We start from the raw sequence: 17939 nt of genomic DNA, 5'->3' as shown, positions 1-17939 counted from the left end.
GATTGTTCCTCTTTCTCCACAACCTCGCCAGCATCACCTGAATTTTTTATCCTAGCCATTCTGACTGGTGTGAGGTGGAATCTCAGGGTTGTTTTGATTTGCATTTCCCTGATGACTAAGAATGTTGAACATTTCTTTAGGTGCTCTTCAGCCATTTGATAGTCTTCTATTGAGAATTCTGTGCTTAGTTCTGTACCCCATTTTTGCTTGGGTTATTTGGTTTTCTGGAGTCTAACTTCTTGAGTTCTTTGTACATTTTGGATATTAGCCCTCTATTCTATGTAGGGTTAATGAAGATCGTTTTCCAATCTGTACATTGCAGTTTTATCCTGTTGACAGTGTCCTTTGCTTTACAGAAGCTTTCCAGTCTCATGAAGTCCCATTTGTTGAGTATAGGCTTTTGTGGTAGGATCTGATGATTTTTTGAATTTCCTCAGTTTCTGTTGTTATGTCTCCCTTTTTATTTCTGATTTTGTTGACTTGGATACTGTCTCTGTACTCTTTAGTTAGTTTGGCGAAGAGTTTACCTACCTTGTTGATTTTCTCAAAGAACCAGATCTTGGCTTTATTGATTCTTTTTATCACTCATTTTGCTTCTAGTTGGTTGATTTCTGCCTGAAGTTTGATTATTTCTTGGCTTCTACTCCTCTGGGGTTTGTTTTCATTCTAGAGCTTTTAGATGTGCTCTTAAGTAGCTAGTGTAGGATTTCTCCATTTTTTAAATGAAGGCACTTAGTGCTATATATTTCCCTCTTAGTACTGCTTTCATTGCATCCCATAAGTTTGGGTATGCTGTGTCTTCTTTTTCATTGAATTCTACTAAGTCCTTAATTTCTTTATTTCTTCCCTGACCAGTTAATCATTCAGTATAGAGTTGTTCAGTATCCATGAGTATTTGGGATTTCTGTTATTTTTGTTATTATTGAAGTCTAGCCTTAGTCTGTGGTGATCTGATACGATTCATAGGATTATTTTAATCTTATATCTGATTGAGCCTTGTTTTGTGTTTGATTACATGATTGATTTTGGAGAAGGTACTATGAGGTGCTGAGAAGGAGATATATTCTTTTGTTTTAGGGTAAAGTATTTGGCATATATCTGTTAAATTCATTTGGTTCATAACTTCTACTAGTTTCACTGTGTTTCTTATCAGTTTCTGTTTCAATGACCAGTCCATTGGTGAGAGTGGAGTGTTGAAGTCTCCCATTGTTATTGTGTGAGTTTCAATGTGTGTTTTGAGCTTTAGAAAAGTTTCTTTTATGAGTATGGGTACCATTGAATTTGGTTGCAGCATAGATATTCAGAATTGAGACTTCATCTTGGTAGATTTTTTTTCCTTGATGAGTGTGAGTCCTCCTTTGCCCTCTCTTTTGATAATTTTAGATGAAAGTCTATTTTATTGAATATTAGAATTTTCTACCCTTTTACACTGAAGTGTGGTTGTCTTTGTCACTGAGGTGTGTTTCTTGTATATAGCAAAATTCTGGATTCTACTTGCTTATGTTATCTTATGTCTTTTTATTAGGGGAATTAAGTTCATTGATGTTGAGAGATATTAAAGACCAATAACTTTTGTTCTTGAATGTAGTAGTATGTATGCATGATTCTCTTCTTTTGGGTTTATTGTGAGATGAATAATTTCTTTTGTTTTCTTGGGTGTAGGTATCCTCCTTGTGTTGGAGTTTTCCTTCTAGTATCTTCTGTAGGGCTGGATTGGTAGAAATATTGTTTAAATTTGGTTTTGTGATGGAGTATCTTGGTTTATACATCTATGATGATTGAGAGTTTTTCTGGGTATAGTAGCCTGGGCTGGCATTTATGTTCTCCTATGGTATGCATGATGTCTGTCAAAGATCTTCTGGATTTTGGAGTCTCTAATGAGAAGTCTGGTGTAATTCTGATAGGTCTGCCTTTATATGGTACTTCCCTTTTTTCCCTTACTGCTTTTAATAGTCTTTCTTTGTTCTGTGAATTTAGTGCTTGGATTATTATGTGACAGGAGAATTTTCTTTTTCTGGGCCAATCTACTTGGTGTACTGTAGGCTTCTTGTACACTTCTGGCCATCTCTTTCTTTAGGTAAGGGAAGTTTTCTTCTATAATTTTGTTGAAGATATTTTCTGGCTCTTTGAACTGGGAATCTTTGTTCTCGTCTATCCCATTATTGTTAGGTTTGGTCTTTTCACTGTGTCCTGAATTTCTTAGATGTTTTGGGTTAGGAACTTTTTATACTTTGTATTTTGTTTGACTGATACGTCAATATCTTCTATGGTACCTTCTGCACCTGAGATTCTCTTGTATTCTGTTGGTGATGCTTGCATCTGTAGCTCCTGATCTTTGTCTTTTGTTTTCCATCTCCAGGGTTGCCTCCATTTTTGGTTTCTTGTTTTTATTTTCATTTTTAGGTCTTGGACCATTTTGTTCAATTCTTTCACCTGTTTGATTGGGTTTTCTTGTATTTCTTTAAGGGATTTATTTGTTTCCTCTTTAAGGGCTTCTACCTGTTTACCTGTGTTTTCCTGTATTTCTTCAACTGAGTTATCTATATCCTCCTTAAAGTTCTCTATTATCTTCATTATGTGGGCTTTTAGGTCAGTATCTTGCTTTTCAGGCATGTTAGGATGTTCATGGCTTGCTTTTGTAGGAGAACTGAGTTCTGATGATCTGAAATTACATTGGCTCCTATTGCTTATGATCCTGTACTCACCTCTGGCCATTTGTTTATCTCTGGTATTAACTGGCCTGTGTGTTTTTGACTTTGGAGGCAGGTATTGCTCTGTGACCTGGGTTAAAGCAGGCCTCCTGGGAGGTAGGTTATGCTGTCTCTGGTTGGGGAGGGGGTTCTTATGTCCCAGGTTAGAGCATGCCTCTTGTGTTATTGAGATCAGGGCAGCTCTCCCCTGACCTGGTTATGACAGACTTCCTAGGAGACTTCCAGGGAGACTGTGTCCCTGGTTGTTGTAGACCTTCTAGGAGCCTGGTAGGCTGTGGGGTGTGGGAGATGAGCAGGCAGGCTGATTTTCCCCAGAGGAGGTACAGACCTGAAGGGAGTTGAGGCTCAAGCAGAGGGAAGGAGTGGGCTCCACAGGGGTCCCAGCCGGAGTGGTTATTTAGGTGAAGATCTGCAGGCTGTTGGGTGGTGAGAGGGGCAGACAAGCTGACCTGCCCTGGCAGAGGTGTAGACCAGAAGATAGATGGGGCTTGAGCAGAGTGGAGGGGTCCCACATCCTCTGGGCTCCGTTGGGGTCTCAGCTGGTATAGTTATCTGCTCAGGGGTTGATTACTGACATTCATAGTGATAGGTAGAGGAAGTATAAACTTTGGGATATTTTCAGTAAAGTTAGTTTTGGCCTTTGTGTTTATGGATGCTATAGTTAGAATTTATTAGAACCCAGCTTCTCTGAAATTCTACCCAATTCTATTTCCTTTATAGATTATATTTTTATGTCTAAGAATTACATTAGAATTTGAAAAAAGTTATTTTCAATCAATAAATCACAAAAATATAATTGCTCATTATATATTAAAGTACATTTTCATATAATTTTACGTGACTTCTACATTTTTGTTTGAGTTATTTATCTGAAGAGATTTAGAGATATATACATATATTGGTATCAAAAACAAAGTAGAAAATGAATACAGTTTTATTTCACATTAGTGATTCAATGACATTGAAATCATATATAATGTGAATTTTCAAAATAGTGGCTCAGTCACATATGGAAAGTTCTTGTCTTAATTATTTTTCTACTGAAGTGGCAAAACATCTTGACTGTGGTAATGCATAAAAGAAAACACTTGATTTGGGAGCTTGGAGTTCCAGATGATTAGAGTCCATGACCATTTTGTCAGACTACATGGCAGAAGGTAGTCTGGCATGGCATTTGAGTAATAGGTGAGAACTCACATTCTAAGGCAGACCAAGAAAAATCTGAGAATGATCCTCCAAGAGGATCACACCTCCTAATCCTTCTCAAGCAGTTCCACTAACTGCAAACCAAATACTCAGACATATGGGTTTGTGGGGACATTGTTAGTCAAACAACCTCAGTACTGAAGCACACCTCAGTACTTCAGGTTTTTTTTGTTTTTTTTGTTTTGTTTTGTTTTGTTTTTGTTTTTGTTTTTTTTTTGGTTTTTCGAGACAGGGTTTCTCTGTGTAGTCCTGGCTGTCCTGGAATTCACTCTGTAGACCAGGCTGGCCTTGAACTCAAAAATCCGCCTACCTCTGCCTCCCAAGTGCTGGGATTAAAGGCATGCACCACCACTGCCTGACTATGTCTTAGGTCTTTATAAAGAGTTTCATCATGTGATCTCCTGATATAGAAAATTATTGTTCCTATATAACTTCTAAACTTGATCAATAAATAACAAAAAAATAGAACTTTGAAGATCAAAGACTACCTATAAACTTAGGTTGAATCTTTGTGATGTTAAAATTATCTTGGTCATTATTTTTTCCAACCTCTATATGTTTTCTTTATTCAAATGAAAAGATTAATTCTCTTCTTGAGAGCTTCCTGTACAAATATGAAGTGTGTGTTCTTAGTAATTTTGGGGGTATGGACTAGTATCATTTTAAGTGGCTATTTTAAGTAGCAGAAGTGATGATTAGGAGGTTTTAAGTCAACACACTTGGTTCAGTTCTGAATTTGTTCTTTTTTAAGTCTGTAATCTAAGTTTATTTACTTTTGGAAGCCTGTGTTTTCTTTATCTAGGGTGAAAGCAGGGCCTCTAAATTGTATAGGTTGTTAAAGGATAAGATGAGGTAATAGCTAGGGTCATATGGCATACAACACTACCCAATACATTATTGTTAATTCTGTGGATAGAAATAAGTTAGCACTTGCTTGACTATGTTCCAGAAATAGAAACCTGGTCTTGATCTTTTTGAAGTTAATGAATGATTCATAAAAATCCTTTTTTTTTTCCTCAGAGAACATGATTTCTTAAAGATAAAACAAGAAATAAAACCTCAGGAAATTATCTCCATAAGCATATTGGCAAAGACCTTTGTTATTTTGGGTTTTTCGGTTTTGTTTTTTGTTTTTGTCAGTGGTTGAGCTTTGTAAAATCACCATTAAATATGCATTAATTTGTGAGTGACAGTTGCTAGAAGTAAGACTACCAAGAAGATCCATGAAGGAAATGTGTGTAAACTCACCAGTATAATGACTAGTGGCAACGTTTGATTGACTGACTTATTTTAAGCCAAATACTGAAACAAACATGTTTCTGACTTTATATACCCAAGGGAAAACCCCAATATCCACCTGTCTCTGGCACACAGTTCTAGCTTTGAATTCATTATTGTGTGCATTTGTACATTTCCACTGTCATGTGTTGTAAGAAGTCAAGTAACATGCCTAATGTCCCCACAGTAAAAGCATGTGTAAGAGACCATTGCCCTTTTTTTTATTCATAGGTGCAGGGATGAGGATTCAGGAATAGACACAAGCAGAATATGCATTTGAAAATTGCTCCTATATTGATTTGTTCTTGTGTTGTATTTTTACCATGGCAACTATAAGTAAATAACCATCATCAATACATCAAGATGCATTTTCCTTGTCTAATAGTTACCCAAAATCACAGCATTGCATAAAACAGCCCCCTGAACACCTGGCACACTCCGAGACCTGTTCAAGTTAGAGCTTGGGGATCTTTAAAGCTCCTTAATCTGTCTATACACTTCCTAAAGCAGTCTAGCTTTAAATTGCAGTATCATGAGATGTGTTTTAGAAAAGAAGGAAGAGAGGAGGTAGAGGAAGGAAAGTAAAAGTATGGATTCTGCACCTCTGACATAAGTAGCACAGTAGGTAGCCAAGCCTATTGGAAGTTATCTGGCTTATATAGAAAGATAATGAGTAGCCATGTGAAATTAGCTACCCTGTGTAGCAAAATGTCCCCAGTAATAGGAGAAGTTAAGGTCTGGTGTTGACAGAACTTCCCTGCCACCTGACCATTCTCCATGAGAAACACAGATGAAGAAGATGCTCACCTAGCAGTGGCGAGAATAATAAATATGCTACATGTTATATGCTCAACAGGAATGAAAGAAAGTGACAAGAGATCAAGTCTGGGGTTTCCCCAGCTGCTTTGCTTATAGGAACAGGCTCTGGGCACTGTCTGACCAGCTAGGAAAGGGAAACCTGAAAGTCCTAAGAGGTTTTATTTTTGGTTTTGTTTTTTTTGTTTTGTTTTATTTTGTTTTTGTTTTTTGCAACAACTTGTTTTGTAAGAATTAAAGAATAACTCTAAATTTTTCTTGAGAATTTATATTTAATATTATTGTTAAAAGTCTTTATATAGTTTTCAGGGTTTCTTCATGAAATTATGGATGTATAAAGAAAATGTTGACAAAATTTTTAACAAAATAGGAACAGAGACTTCTTCCATTACTGTCAGGGCAATGCCATAAGACCCATACATTTCAGTGCTGAAGGGAACTTAATCTGACAACTGAAGTAACAGCAGGGAACAGCCTCTTCATTTTTAGGAGCATATTTAAGTTGCTTGCAGCTTTCATATGGGAGGGATATTGTAGACATAATGACTTATGGCAAGTAACCGGATAGTCTAAAGGTCCAAATATGTGGATTTTTTATTTAAAGAATTAGTTTCATCATGGATATTAATATTTGGAACCACTTATTTATCAACCAACATTGAAAAACTATAAACCTTTTATGATTAAGAGAAGCCAAGTAGGGTTTCTGTCTGCTCCCAGAGCTGGTCCTTTGTCACAGTGCTCCATACACAAATACCTCCAGGAGAAAGCTAGTCTCATAGGAGTGTGGACACACCTGTGAGAACAGGTAAGACCACCACTTCTGTTCAAATTCCTGGCCCAAGAGGGATGTGCCCAAAGCTATCAGGACACAAGAACCAAGGAACAGCCTGGGACAGGATCCTTCTGGTTTCCATCTATACCTGGGAGTTGACCCTGTGCCACACCTCTCCATACTCAAATTCCTCCCAGAGATAATTGATCTCCCAGGAATACTGATACACAGGCTTGCAGGAGGGACAAGCCACAATTAGAGACAGCAAAACCAGCTAACACCGGAGATAAGGAGATGGGAAAGGCAAGGGCAAGAACTTAAGCAACAGAAACCAAGCCTACTTGGCATCATTAGAACCCAGTTCTCCCACCACAGCAAACCCTGGATATCTCAACACACCAGAAAAGCAAGACTCTTATTTAAAATCACATCTCATGATGATGATAAAGGACTTTAAGAAGAACATAAATAACTTCCTTAATAGGAGGACACAGGTAAACAGATAGAAGCCTTTAAAGAGGAAACACAAAAATCCCTTAAAGAATTACAGAAAAACACAACCAAACAGGTAAAGGAATTGAACAAAAACATCCATGATCTAAAAATTGAAATAAAAACAATAAAGAAATCTCATAGGGAGACAACCCTGGAGTTAGAAAACCTAGGAAAGAGATCAGGAGCCATAGATGCAAGCATCACCAGAATTCAAGAAATAGAAGAAAATATCTCAGGTGTAGAATATACTATAGAAAACATTGACACAACAGTTAAATAAGGTGCAAAATGCAAAAAGCTCCTAACCCCAAACATCCAGGAAATCCAGGACACAGTGAGAAGACCAAACATAAGGATAATAGGTATAGAAGAGAGTGAAGACTTCCAACTTAAAGGGCCAGTAGGTATCTTCAACAAAATTATAGAAAAAAAGTTTCCTAACCTAAAGAAAGAGATGCCCATAAACATACAAGAAGCCTACAGAGCATCAAATAGATTGGACCACAAAAGAAATTCTTCCCATCACATACTACTCAAAATACCAAGTGCACAAAACAAAGAAAGAATATTAAAAGCAGTAAGGTAAAAAGGTCAAGTAACATATAAAGGCAGACCTATACCAGACTTCTCACCAGAGACTATGAAAGCTAGAAGATCCTGGACAGATGTCATACAAACCCAAAGAGAACACAAATACCAGCCCAAACTACTATACCCAGCAAAAATCTCAATTACCATAAATGGACAAAACCAAGATATTCCAAGACAAAACCAAATTTACACAATATCTTTCCACAAATCCAGCCCTACAATGGATAATAGATGGAAAACTCCAACATAAGGAGGGAGAATACACCTTAGAAAATGCAATAAAGTAATCTTCTTTCCACGAACCCAAAAGAAAATAGCCACATGAACATAAAAATAACATCAAAAATAACATCAATCACTATTCCTCAATATCTCTTACCTTAAATAGACTCAGTTTTCCAATAAAAGACATAGAATAAAAGCCTGGAACTATAAACAGGACCCAGCATTTTGCTGCACACAGGAAACACACCTCAGTGTCAAAGACAGATGCAACCTCAGTGTCAAAGACAGACACTACCTCAGAGTAAAGGGCTGGAAAACAATTTTCCTAGCAAATTGTCCCAAGAAACAAGCTAGAGTAGCCATTCTAATACTGGATAAAATTGACTTATAACCAAAAACTATCAAAAAGGATAAGGAAAGACACTTTACAGTCATCAAAGGAAAAATCTACCAAGAAGAACTCTCAATTCTGAACATCTATGCTCCAAAAGCATGGGCACCCACATTCATAAAAGAAATTGTACTAAAGCTCAAAGCATACATTGCACCTCACACAATAATAGTGGGAAGCTTCAACACCCCACTCTCATCAATAGACAGAGTGGAAACACAAACTAAAGAGACACACAGTGAAACTAACAGAAATTATGGACCCAATGGATTTAACAAATATCTATAGAACATTTCATCCTAAAACAAAAGAATATAACATCTTCTTGGCACCTACTCCAAAACTGACCATATAATCAGCCACAGAACATACCTCAACAGATATAAGAAGATTGAAATAATCCCATTCATCCTATTATATCACCAGAGACTAGGCTGGTCTTCAATAGCAACCAAATCAAAAGAAAGCCCACATACGCATGGCAGCTGAACAATGCTCTACTCAATGATAACTTGGTCAAGGAATAAATAAAGAAATTAAAGACTTTTTAGAATTTAATGGAAATACAGCATACCAATACTTATGGAAGAGAATGAAAGCAGTGCAGAGAGGAAAACTCATAGCTCTGAGTGCCTTGAAAAAGAAACTGGAGAGAGCATATACTAGCAGCTTAACAGCACACCTGAGAGCTCTAGAACAAAAAGGAGCAAATGCACCCCAGAGGACTAGATGGCAGGAAATAATCAAACACAAGGCTGAAATCAACCAAGTAGAAACAAAAAGAACTATACAAAGAATCAACAAAACCAGAAGCTAGTTCTTTGAGAAAATCAATATGATAGATAAACTCTTAGCCAGATTAACCAGAGGGAACAGAAACAGTATCCAAATTAAGAAAATCAGAAATGAAAAGGGAGATATAACAACAGAAACTGAGGAAATTAAATAAAAAAAAAAAAAACATCAGATCCTACTACAAAAGCCTAATCTCAACAAAACTGTAAAATCTGGATAAAATGGACAATTTTCTAGACAGATACAAAATACCAAAGTTAAAACAGGATTAGATAAACCATATAAACAGTCCCATAACCCCTAAAGAAATAGAAGCAGTCATTAAAAGTCTACCAACCAAAACAAAAAAAAAAAAAACCCCAGGAACAGATTAGTTTAGAGCAGAATTCTGTCAGACATTCAAAAAAGACCTAATACCAATATTCTTCAAACTATTCCACAAAATAGAAATAGAAGGAACACTACCCAGTTCATCCAGTTTGTTCTATGAAGCCACGGTTACACTGATACCAAAACCACATAAAGTCCCAACAAAGAAACAGAACTTCAGACCAATTTCCCTTATAAATATCAATGCAAAAACACTCAATAAAATTCTTGCAAACCAAATCCAAGAACACATCAAAATGATCATTCATCATGAACAAGTAGGCTTAATCCCACAAATGCAGGGATGTTCAATATAAGGAAATCTATCAATGTAATCCACTACATAATCAAACTCAAAGAAAAAAAACACATGATCATTTCATTAATGCTGAAAAATCATTTTGCAAAATTCAATATCAAGTCATTTTAAAAGCCTTGGAGAGATCAGAAATTCAAGGCCCATACCTAAACATAGTAAAAGCAATATACAGCAAACTAGTAGCCAACATCAAAATAAATAGAGAGAAACTTGAAGCAATCCCACTAAAATCAGCAACTAAACAAGGCTGCACATTCTCTCCTTACCTATTCATATAGTACTTGAAGTTCTAGCCAGAGCAAAAAGACAATAAAAGAAGGTGAAAGAGATACAATTTGAAAAAGAAGAAGTCAAAATATCACTATCTTCAAATGCCATGATAGTATACTAAAGTGTTACCAAAAATTCCACCAACGAACTCCTACAACTGATAAGCAACCTCTGCAAAGTGGCTGGATATAAAATTAACTCAAACAAATAAGTAGCCTTCCTATACTCAAAGGATAAACAGCCTGAGAAAGAAATTAGGGAAATAACACACTTCACAATAGTCACAAACAATATAAAATATCTTGGTGTGACTCTAACCAAACAAGTGAAATATCTGTACAAGAACTTCAAATTCCTCAATAAAGAAATCAAAGACCTCAGAAGATGGAAAGATCTCCCATGCTCATAGATTGGCAGGATTAATATAGTAAAAATGGTCACCTTGCCAAAAGCAATCTGCGTATTCAATACATTCCCCATCAAAATTTCAATTCACCTCTTCATAGAGTCAGAAAGAACAATTCTCAGATTCACTTGGAATAACAAAAAAACCAGGATAGCGAAAACTATTCTCAACAATTAGAAGAACTTCTGGGAGAATCAACATGCCTGATCTCAAGCTGTACTACAGAGCAGTAGTGATAAAAACTGCATGGTATTAATACAGTAACAGGCAGGTAGATAAATGGAATAGAATTGAAGATCCAGAATTGAACCCACACTCCTATGTTCACTTGGTCTATGACAAAGGAGCTAAAAACCATACAGTGGAAAAAAGATAATATTTTCAACAGATGGTGGTGGTTCAACTAGTGGTCAACATGCAGAAGAGTGAAAATTGATCCGTTTTTATCTCCCCATACAAAGCGCAAGTCCAAGTGGATCAAGGACCTCCACATAAAACCGGATACACTGAATCTAATAGAAGAGAAAGTGGGGAAAAGTCTCCAACACATGGGCATAGGTGAAAAGTTCCTTAACAGAAAACAATGGTTTATGCTCTAAGATCAAGAATCGACAAATGGGATTTCATAAAGTTGCAAAGCCACACCTACTCTAACAAGCTCCCACTTCCAAATAGTGCCACTCCCTGGGAAAGCACCCTTAAACTGCTACACCTGGGAAAGTTGAGAAAGATTCTAGCTAAAATAAAGAAGAACAAAGGAAACATGTTTGGAAAACAAGTGTCAACAGAGTCAAGTGATGCACTAGGGAATGAATTTAAAGGAATGTGAGCATGAAGCAGACAGGATTTTAGATTTCTCTCTGGACAGGTTCTGGGCTCTTACTTACAGAGCTCACCATCTTCCCCATTTCCCTCAGGTCAGTCTGTTCTGTTGTAAACACTTGCCACATGTTAATGACATCATGCATGTAGCAGCCTACCCCAAGAAAGAACTGCACTTGACCCATTTAGTATTGGTGTCCTCTTTTTTCAAAAGTCTAGAAAAGTACCTTGGTTAGTGTGCACAGGCAAAGTTGACTGTCCCCTGTCAACACTAAGTAGGTTAGGGACAGGTTAGGAGTGGGAAAGTCATGTGAAGAATGAGATCAGAGGAAAGCGAGTCCCCACAGCAAAGTGAGTGAAGAGGGGAACATGTCTCGAGAAGTAATAAGAATTGAGGTAAACAGGAAACTCAATATTTATTATTAGATTTTATTTAGCAGCAAGCAGAGACAAATGTATCTATATTTCCCTGTTGGCACAGTAGAGCTGTCATCTACCAGAAGAAAGAAAAGAAAATTTTATTTCATTTTAAATGAGTGATGTGTCAGATACTGTTCTAGGGGAGTAATTTTTTTAGCTTCTGTAATGATGTACATATATTCTACCAATATGGAGATGAGAATAGCATTGTATATATCATTGGGCTTAGTTTCAGTTACCAGTAGGAACCAGGGGTAAGCCATGAATTAGTATAAATTAAGAGTCAATAGAATTTCAGCAGTTAGAAATAAAGCTTGTACCTGGTTCAGCCTTGGAGACAACATCATGTCAATTCTAGGAAGACTGTTGGTCTTAAAATATGAACACTAGATTCTGAATTCTAATGATCTGTAATTTTATACAATTGAGACATTCTTTTAGCTTTATTAAATTGAAGTAAAAGCAATATAACTGGACACCATTCATGGGTAAGTTGTATGTATATGCACATGGGATGGCACATGGTATCATCACATGAGATGACACATGGTATCATTACATGGGATGGCACATGGTATCATCACATGGGATGGCACATAGTATCATGCTGGTATATAGTCTCCTCTGGCCTTGTAAGCACTCTTGTCCAGCACAGTGCTCTAAGAGGAACAGATATTCAACCACCGCTAGGGTTGGTATACAAATGACAGAAAACCTTTGAAGAGTCTCCTTTTTTGCTCTTACAGTGTCTTGAATTGGTCTCAAAAAGCAACTATGAAAATAAGCTTTATCCTGCTGTCTCCCAATGACTGAGGAAAAACAGCACTTAGAGCCCATCTGATCTTAGGAAATGCAGTCCTAAGGCTCTGTGAGCTATGTGAAGATTATGTATCATTTCACATTGTTTCACCTCAGCATTTTAGTATGTGATCTGGGACGGGCTTGTTCACATGATATACAAGCTTCTGCAGTACCTGAGCCTATCTTTGTTAAAAGTTAAGGCAGCTTACTTTTGTCTTGCTGACTTTTTTTCTGCCACAAAGTGAGACATAACCCTCAATATTCATAGAGAAGATTAAAGCAGCTTTTGTAGTTCACAAAATTGAACTGGTCTTCTTATGTCTTAGAAGGAAAGACTAAAGTCAAAAGTTTGAAGATAGCTTACCCTACAATTGGAATCTGTGATGTTAAACTATCTTCTGGAAGTAGTAGCAGTTTGAAACAATAACCTGTAGTGGTTTGATTCTAAGAACAGTTTTAGGAGAACAGATTTAAATTAGCATACCATTTATAGTTTAATAGAATGCTTGAAAGCAAATACACATTCTCAGTTGCAATTTGCATGGTTCTTTTTCATAACAAACTATTTAGGTTGAGTGTAACAAAGCTATCAAATTTCTACACAGTTCATCTCACAGAGTCAAAAAGTGGGAAGCTTATAATTGTTGTAGGTACATTTATAAAGACTCCATGGAACGAGATACCACAGTGCTTAAAAATGAAGACAAATTATCACAGCGAGTCTGTGGGGTTAGGTGTGGAACTCATGTAGACTTCTGCCTCTGAGGATTTTTCAAGGCCAAGATCTAGTGCCCCATCCCTAGAAGATGTTCAGAGAGTACCTGTGACATTTACAAGGTTAAATTTATGAAATATCTATTTTATAATTCAGAAGTTGCACAAGAGCTGAAGTCTAGGGAAATGTAAACATGCTCTAAGGACAAGCTATAATGAGTCCAAAACTCCTGTATGCTATGTTCTGGAAAAGTAAGTTTATTCCTTATCTGGAGAGGGGTGTGCATTTTTCTAGCTTATTAAAAAACAATACACAGTGAAATTATAATTTCTACTTTAAGTATGTACTCTCACTAGTTTTAACAATGTACTTTGAAGATGGCAAACTTTGTTTTGGCAAAATTATTTGTTTTTAATAGCTGAGTTGTACTCCATTGTTAAATGTACCACATTTTCTGTATCAATTCCTCTGTTAAGGGACATCTGGGTTCTTTCCAGCTTCTGGCTATTATAAATAAGGCTGCTATGAACATTGTGGAACATGTGTCCTTATTACATGTTGGAGCATCTTCTGGTTATATGCCCAGGGGATAAAAGTCTTAGAAATATCAGGAATTCAAAACTCATACCTAAACATAGTAAAAGCAATATACAGCAAACCAGTGGCCAACATCAAAGTAAATGGAGAGAAACCTGAAGCAATTCCACTAAAATCAGGGACTAGACAAGGCTGCCTACTCTCTCTCTCTACCTATTCAATATTGTACTTGAAGTCCTAGACAGAGTAATTAGACAATAGGAGATCAAAGGGATACAAGTTGGAAAAGAAGTCAAATTATCACTATTTTCAGATATGATAGTATACTTAAATGACCCCAAAAATTCCACCAGAGAACTCCTAAAGCTGATATACAACTTTAGCAAAATACCTGGATATAAAATTAACTCAAACAAATCAGTGGCCTTCCTCTACTCAAAGGATAAACAGGCTGAGAAAGAAATTAAGGAAACAACACCCTTCACAATAGTCACAAATAATATAAAATACCTTGGTGTGACTCTAACTAAGCAAGTGAAAGATCTGTACAAGAACTTCAAGTCTCTGAAGAAGGAAATCAAAGAACATCTCAGAAGATGGAAAGATCCCCCATGCTCATGGATAGGTAGGATTAGTATAGTAAACATGGGCCATCTTGCCGAAAGCATTCTACAGATTCAATGCAATCCTTACCGAAATTCCAACTCAATTCTTCACAGCGTTAGAAAGAGCAATTTGCAAATTCATCTGGAATAACAAAAAATGTAGGATAACAAAACTATTCTCAACAATAAAAGAACTTTTAGGGAATCACCATCCCTGACCTCAAGCTTTACTACAGAATAGTAGTGATAAAAACTGCATGGTATTGGCACAGTGACACGCAGGTAAGTCAGTGAAATAGAATTGAAGGATAATATTTTCAAGTTCTACTTTTCTGCCTTGCCACTAGGATACTGAGCCTCCAATGTATCACTTGTGTAGGTGAAAAACATGGGCAACAGGCTGCAAGTCTGCCTTGTCACTGGAACGAGAGCACTGCTGAAATGTCTCTCAGGGAAGGCAGAATGCAGTGTAGGATAGGAATCCAAGTCCATGTTCTTCTAAGTGAAAAAACAGTTAGATCTAGGATGGATGTTGTGGTTCTCAAACTCCTGTGTACCCAGATGCCACTGGGAACTACGTGGAGTTGAGAATTGTGGTTCCCATCCTCCTGTGTCCCCAGGACCATGAGGAGGTGGGAATGGGGGTCCACAAGCCCACACTGAGCCTGGGATAGGAAGGATCCAGCTGAACTTCAAGTGAGTTTCAGAAATACAGAGGGACTGGAAGGGGGCTTTCTATGGGACACTTAGGCCTGTTGCTGTATGACAACACACACGCGTGCGCACACACACACACACACACACCACTCTGGTCTTGATGAAGTAGACAGGCTTTGTTTGTCCAAACTGTTTTATTCATGGTAGATGAGAATGAATACCTTTTCCTCAGGGTGAACCAGAAATTAAATACCTTTTGTAGGAAGGAATGCCCAGGAAGGGAAGCTCATTGTCTAAGCACTTGGGGCCCATTAAGATACTTTAAGACACCTAAGCATGGAGAACTCTAGTTTTCTATGCTATCTGACTATTTATCATGGTCCTCTTGGTGGGATGTCGTGGTCATGTGTTTCAAGACTAGAACCTGGTTGGGAAGTAGTTTGAACTTCTGCCATTCTCAATTATGAGGTTTATCAGGGTTCTGAACTTACTACAGCCTGAACAGTTCTTCTGTCTGGTGACACTGCCCTATAGTAGTCTTATATTGGAAGAATGCAAAATGGTATTTTTCTTGATTTCATCATTTATTCCAGAAGTGCTTACTTATTTCTACTAGAAGCCAAATATTTGATGTTTGAAATTTATCAAATTTATCTCCTTATGCAGATTATATTTCTAGTGAGTAAAATGATGGTGATGATGATGGTGGTGATGATGATGATGATGATGATGATGATGATGATGATGATGATAGTGGTGGTGGTGGCGGTGGTGGTGGTGGCGGTGGCGGTGGTGGCGGTGGCGGTGGTGGTGGTGATGGTAATGGTGGTAGTGATGATGGTGGTGGTGGTGGTGGTGGTGGTGGTGGTGGTGGTGGTGGTGGTGGTGGTGGTGGTGGTGGTGGTGGTGGTGGTGGTGGTGGTGGTGGTGATGGTAGTGGTAATGGTGGTGGTGGTGGTGGTGATAGTGGTGGTGGTGATGGTAGTGGTGCTGGTGGTGCTGGTGGTGCTGGTAGTGCTGGTGGTGGAGGTAGTGTTGATGGTGGTGATGGTAGTAATAGTGATGGTGGTGGTGATGGTGATGGTGGTGATGGTGGTGGAGGTGGTAGAGGCGATGGTGATGGTGGTGATGGTGGTGGAGGTGGTGGTGATGACTTCACAGTATGGCCGGTAGTTGTGAGGATTCTTTTTATATAAGAACTAAGATTCAATTGTGTTGGGAAAGAGGGAATAGACATGCAATCTAAATATTGCAGAAATAGTCATCTTACAAGGGTGAGAGGATTGAAAGTAATAATAAAACTGAACCATTTAGGTAATTTTGAGAGACTTGAAACTTGTTTCACATTTTGCTACCTGGCAAGAGGTTGCTGTTAATAGAAAGTCAAAGATTCTTTTGATCTCCCTGTCTCATTAGCTAGGAATGGCATTTCCATACTCTTTCTTACCTATGTGAAACAAGTAGACTTCTGTGCTTCAGTTTAATCTAGCAGTCACAAGAATATGGTTTTTGAGAGAATTTGCTCGAGAGACTTACAGCAACACAAAATATAATGTTTGTCTTCAGTTGGTTCTTAGTAACACACGAGTTCACTCACACATTGCCCCTTGAGGTTGCCTGAGGTGAAGTCAACTTTGCTTTTGATTCACTCAGTTACACATTCAGATGAAAATGGCTTAGTTTCTGGGTGGTCTTCATTAATCTTAGCATGACTTAAAAATAGAACTGCCTGTTTCTTTCAGATTTTGTTCCTGGCATCTGCATACGCAAGTCCCCAACTCAGCGAGGAGAGCTGTTCTGCAGTGGCTGCTGTGGCTCATTACCTGTACCTTTGCCAGTTTAGCTGGATGCTCATTCAGGTTGGTAGCTCATCCCCTGCCCAGCGCTCCCCTCCAGTGACCCTGTGAGAGGAGGGCTGTCTTAGTGAGGCTTTTAGTGCTCTGAAAAGACATCATATTCAAGGCAACTCTTACAAGAACAATATTTAATTGTGGCTGGCTTACAGTGTCAGAGGTTCATTCCATCCATTATCATCAAGGAAGGAAGCATGGCAGCATCCAGGCAGGCATGGTGCAAGAGGAATTGAGAGTTCTACATCTTCATCTAAAGGCTGCTAGCAGAATACTCACTTCCAGGCAGTTAGAGTGAGGGTCTTGAAGCCTACACCCACAGTGACACACCTAATCCAACAAGACCACATCTACTCTAACAGGGCCACACCTCCTAATAGTGCCACTCCCTGAGCTGAGTATATACAAACCATCACAAGGTCTTAGTACCAGATATTCTCTGTCTTGAAGTAGAAATAATCTGATGTGGCCATCACAGTTCTACCAGGGTGTGAATGCAATAACATCTCTAGTAACTACACACGTTCAGAGAGCAGAGTTTGGAAAATAATAAGGCAAATCTAGTAAGACTGAAATCCAAAGGGTCATAGCAGAAGGAGCTTGGAGTATGGGCCCTGAGGAATAAGAAATTAGAATTGTTTTCTCTGAATCATCAAAGAATTTGTTCAAGAAAGAGAAGGATGTGATTATATCTAGATTTTAGGGAGATCTCTTTATTTGTGGTTAATTGGAGGTGGGGAAGAGTATCTGGGAGAAGCCAGTTACTAGTGGTAGTTGTACCAGGAGGACAGGAGAATGCTCGTACTAAACAGAGAATTGTCAGTAGATATAAAGGAAGCAACATGGTTATTTGTTTTCTGTTCAGAACATTAGCTTATGGAGGTT

The 17939-nt window shown here is 37.9% G+C and overlaps 1 protein-coding gene across 3 annotated transcripts in view; it reads left to right on the top strand.

Annotated features, from left to right (window-relative positions):
• Window positions 1–17939, top strand: part of Adgrv1 (adhesion G protein-coupled receptor V1) — a 543529-nt gene that overhangs the window by 336421 nt on the left and 189169 nt on the right. For all 3 annotated transcript variants that reach the window (XM_031360570.1, XM_031360571.1, XM_031360569.1), the window contains one exon: window positions 16947–17063. In XM_031360570.1, the coding sequence (XP_031216430.1) occupies window positions 16947–17063 (117 nt within the window). The remainder of the gene's footprint in view (window positions 1–16946; window positions 17064–17939) is intronic.

The sequence above is a fragment of the Mastomys coucha genome, unplaced genomic scaffold (assembly GCF_008632895.1).
Source record: "Mastomys coucha isolate ucsf_1 unplaced genomic scaffold, UCSF_Mcou_1 pScaffold8, whole genome shotgun sequence".
Lineage (NCBI taxonomy): Eukaryota > Metazoa > Chordata > Mammalia > Rodentia > Muridae > Mastomys > Mastomys coucha.
This window is presented reverse-complemented; position numbering and strand designations above follow the sequence as displayed.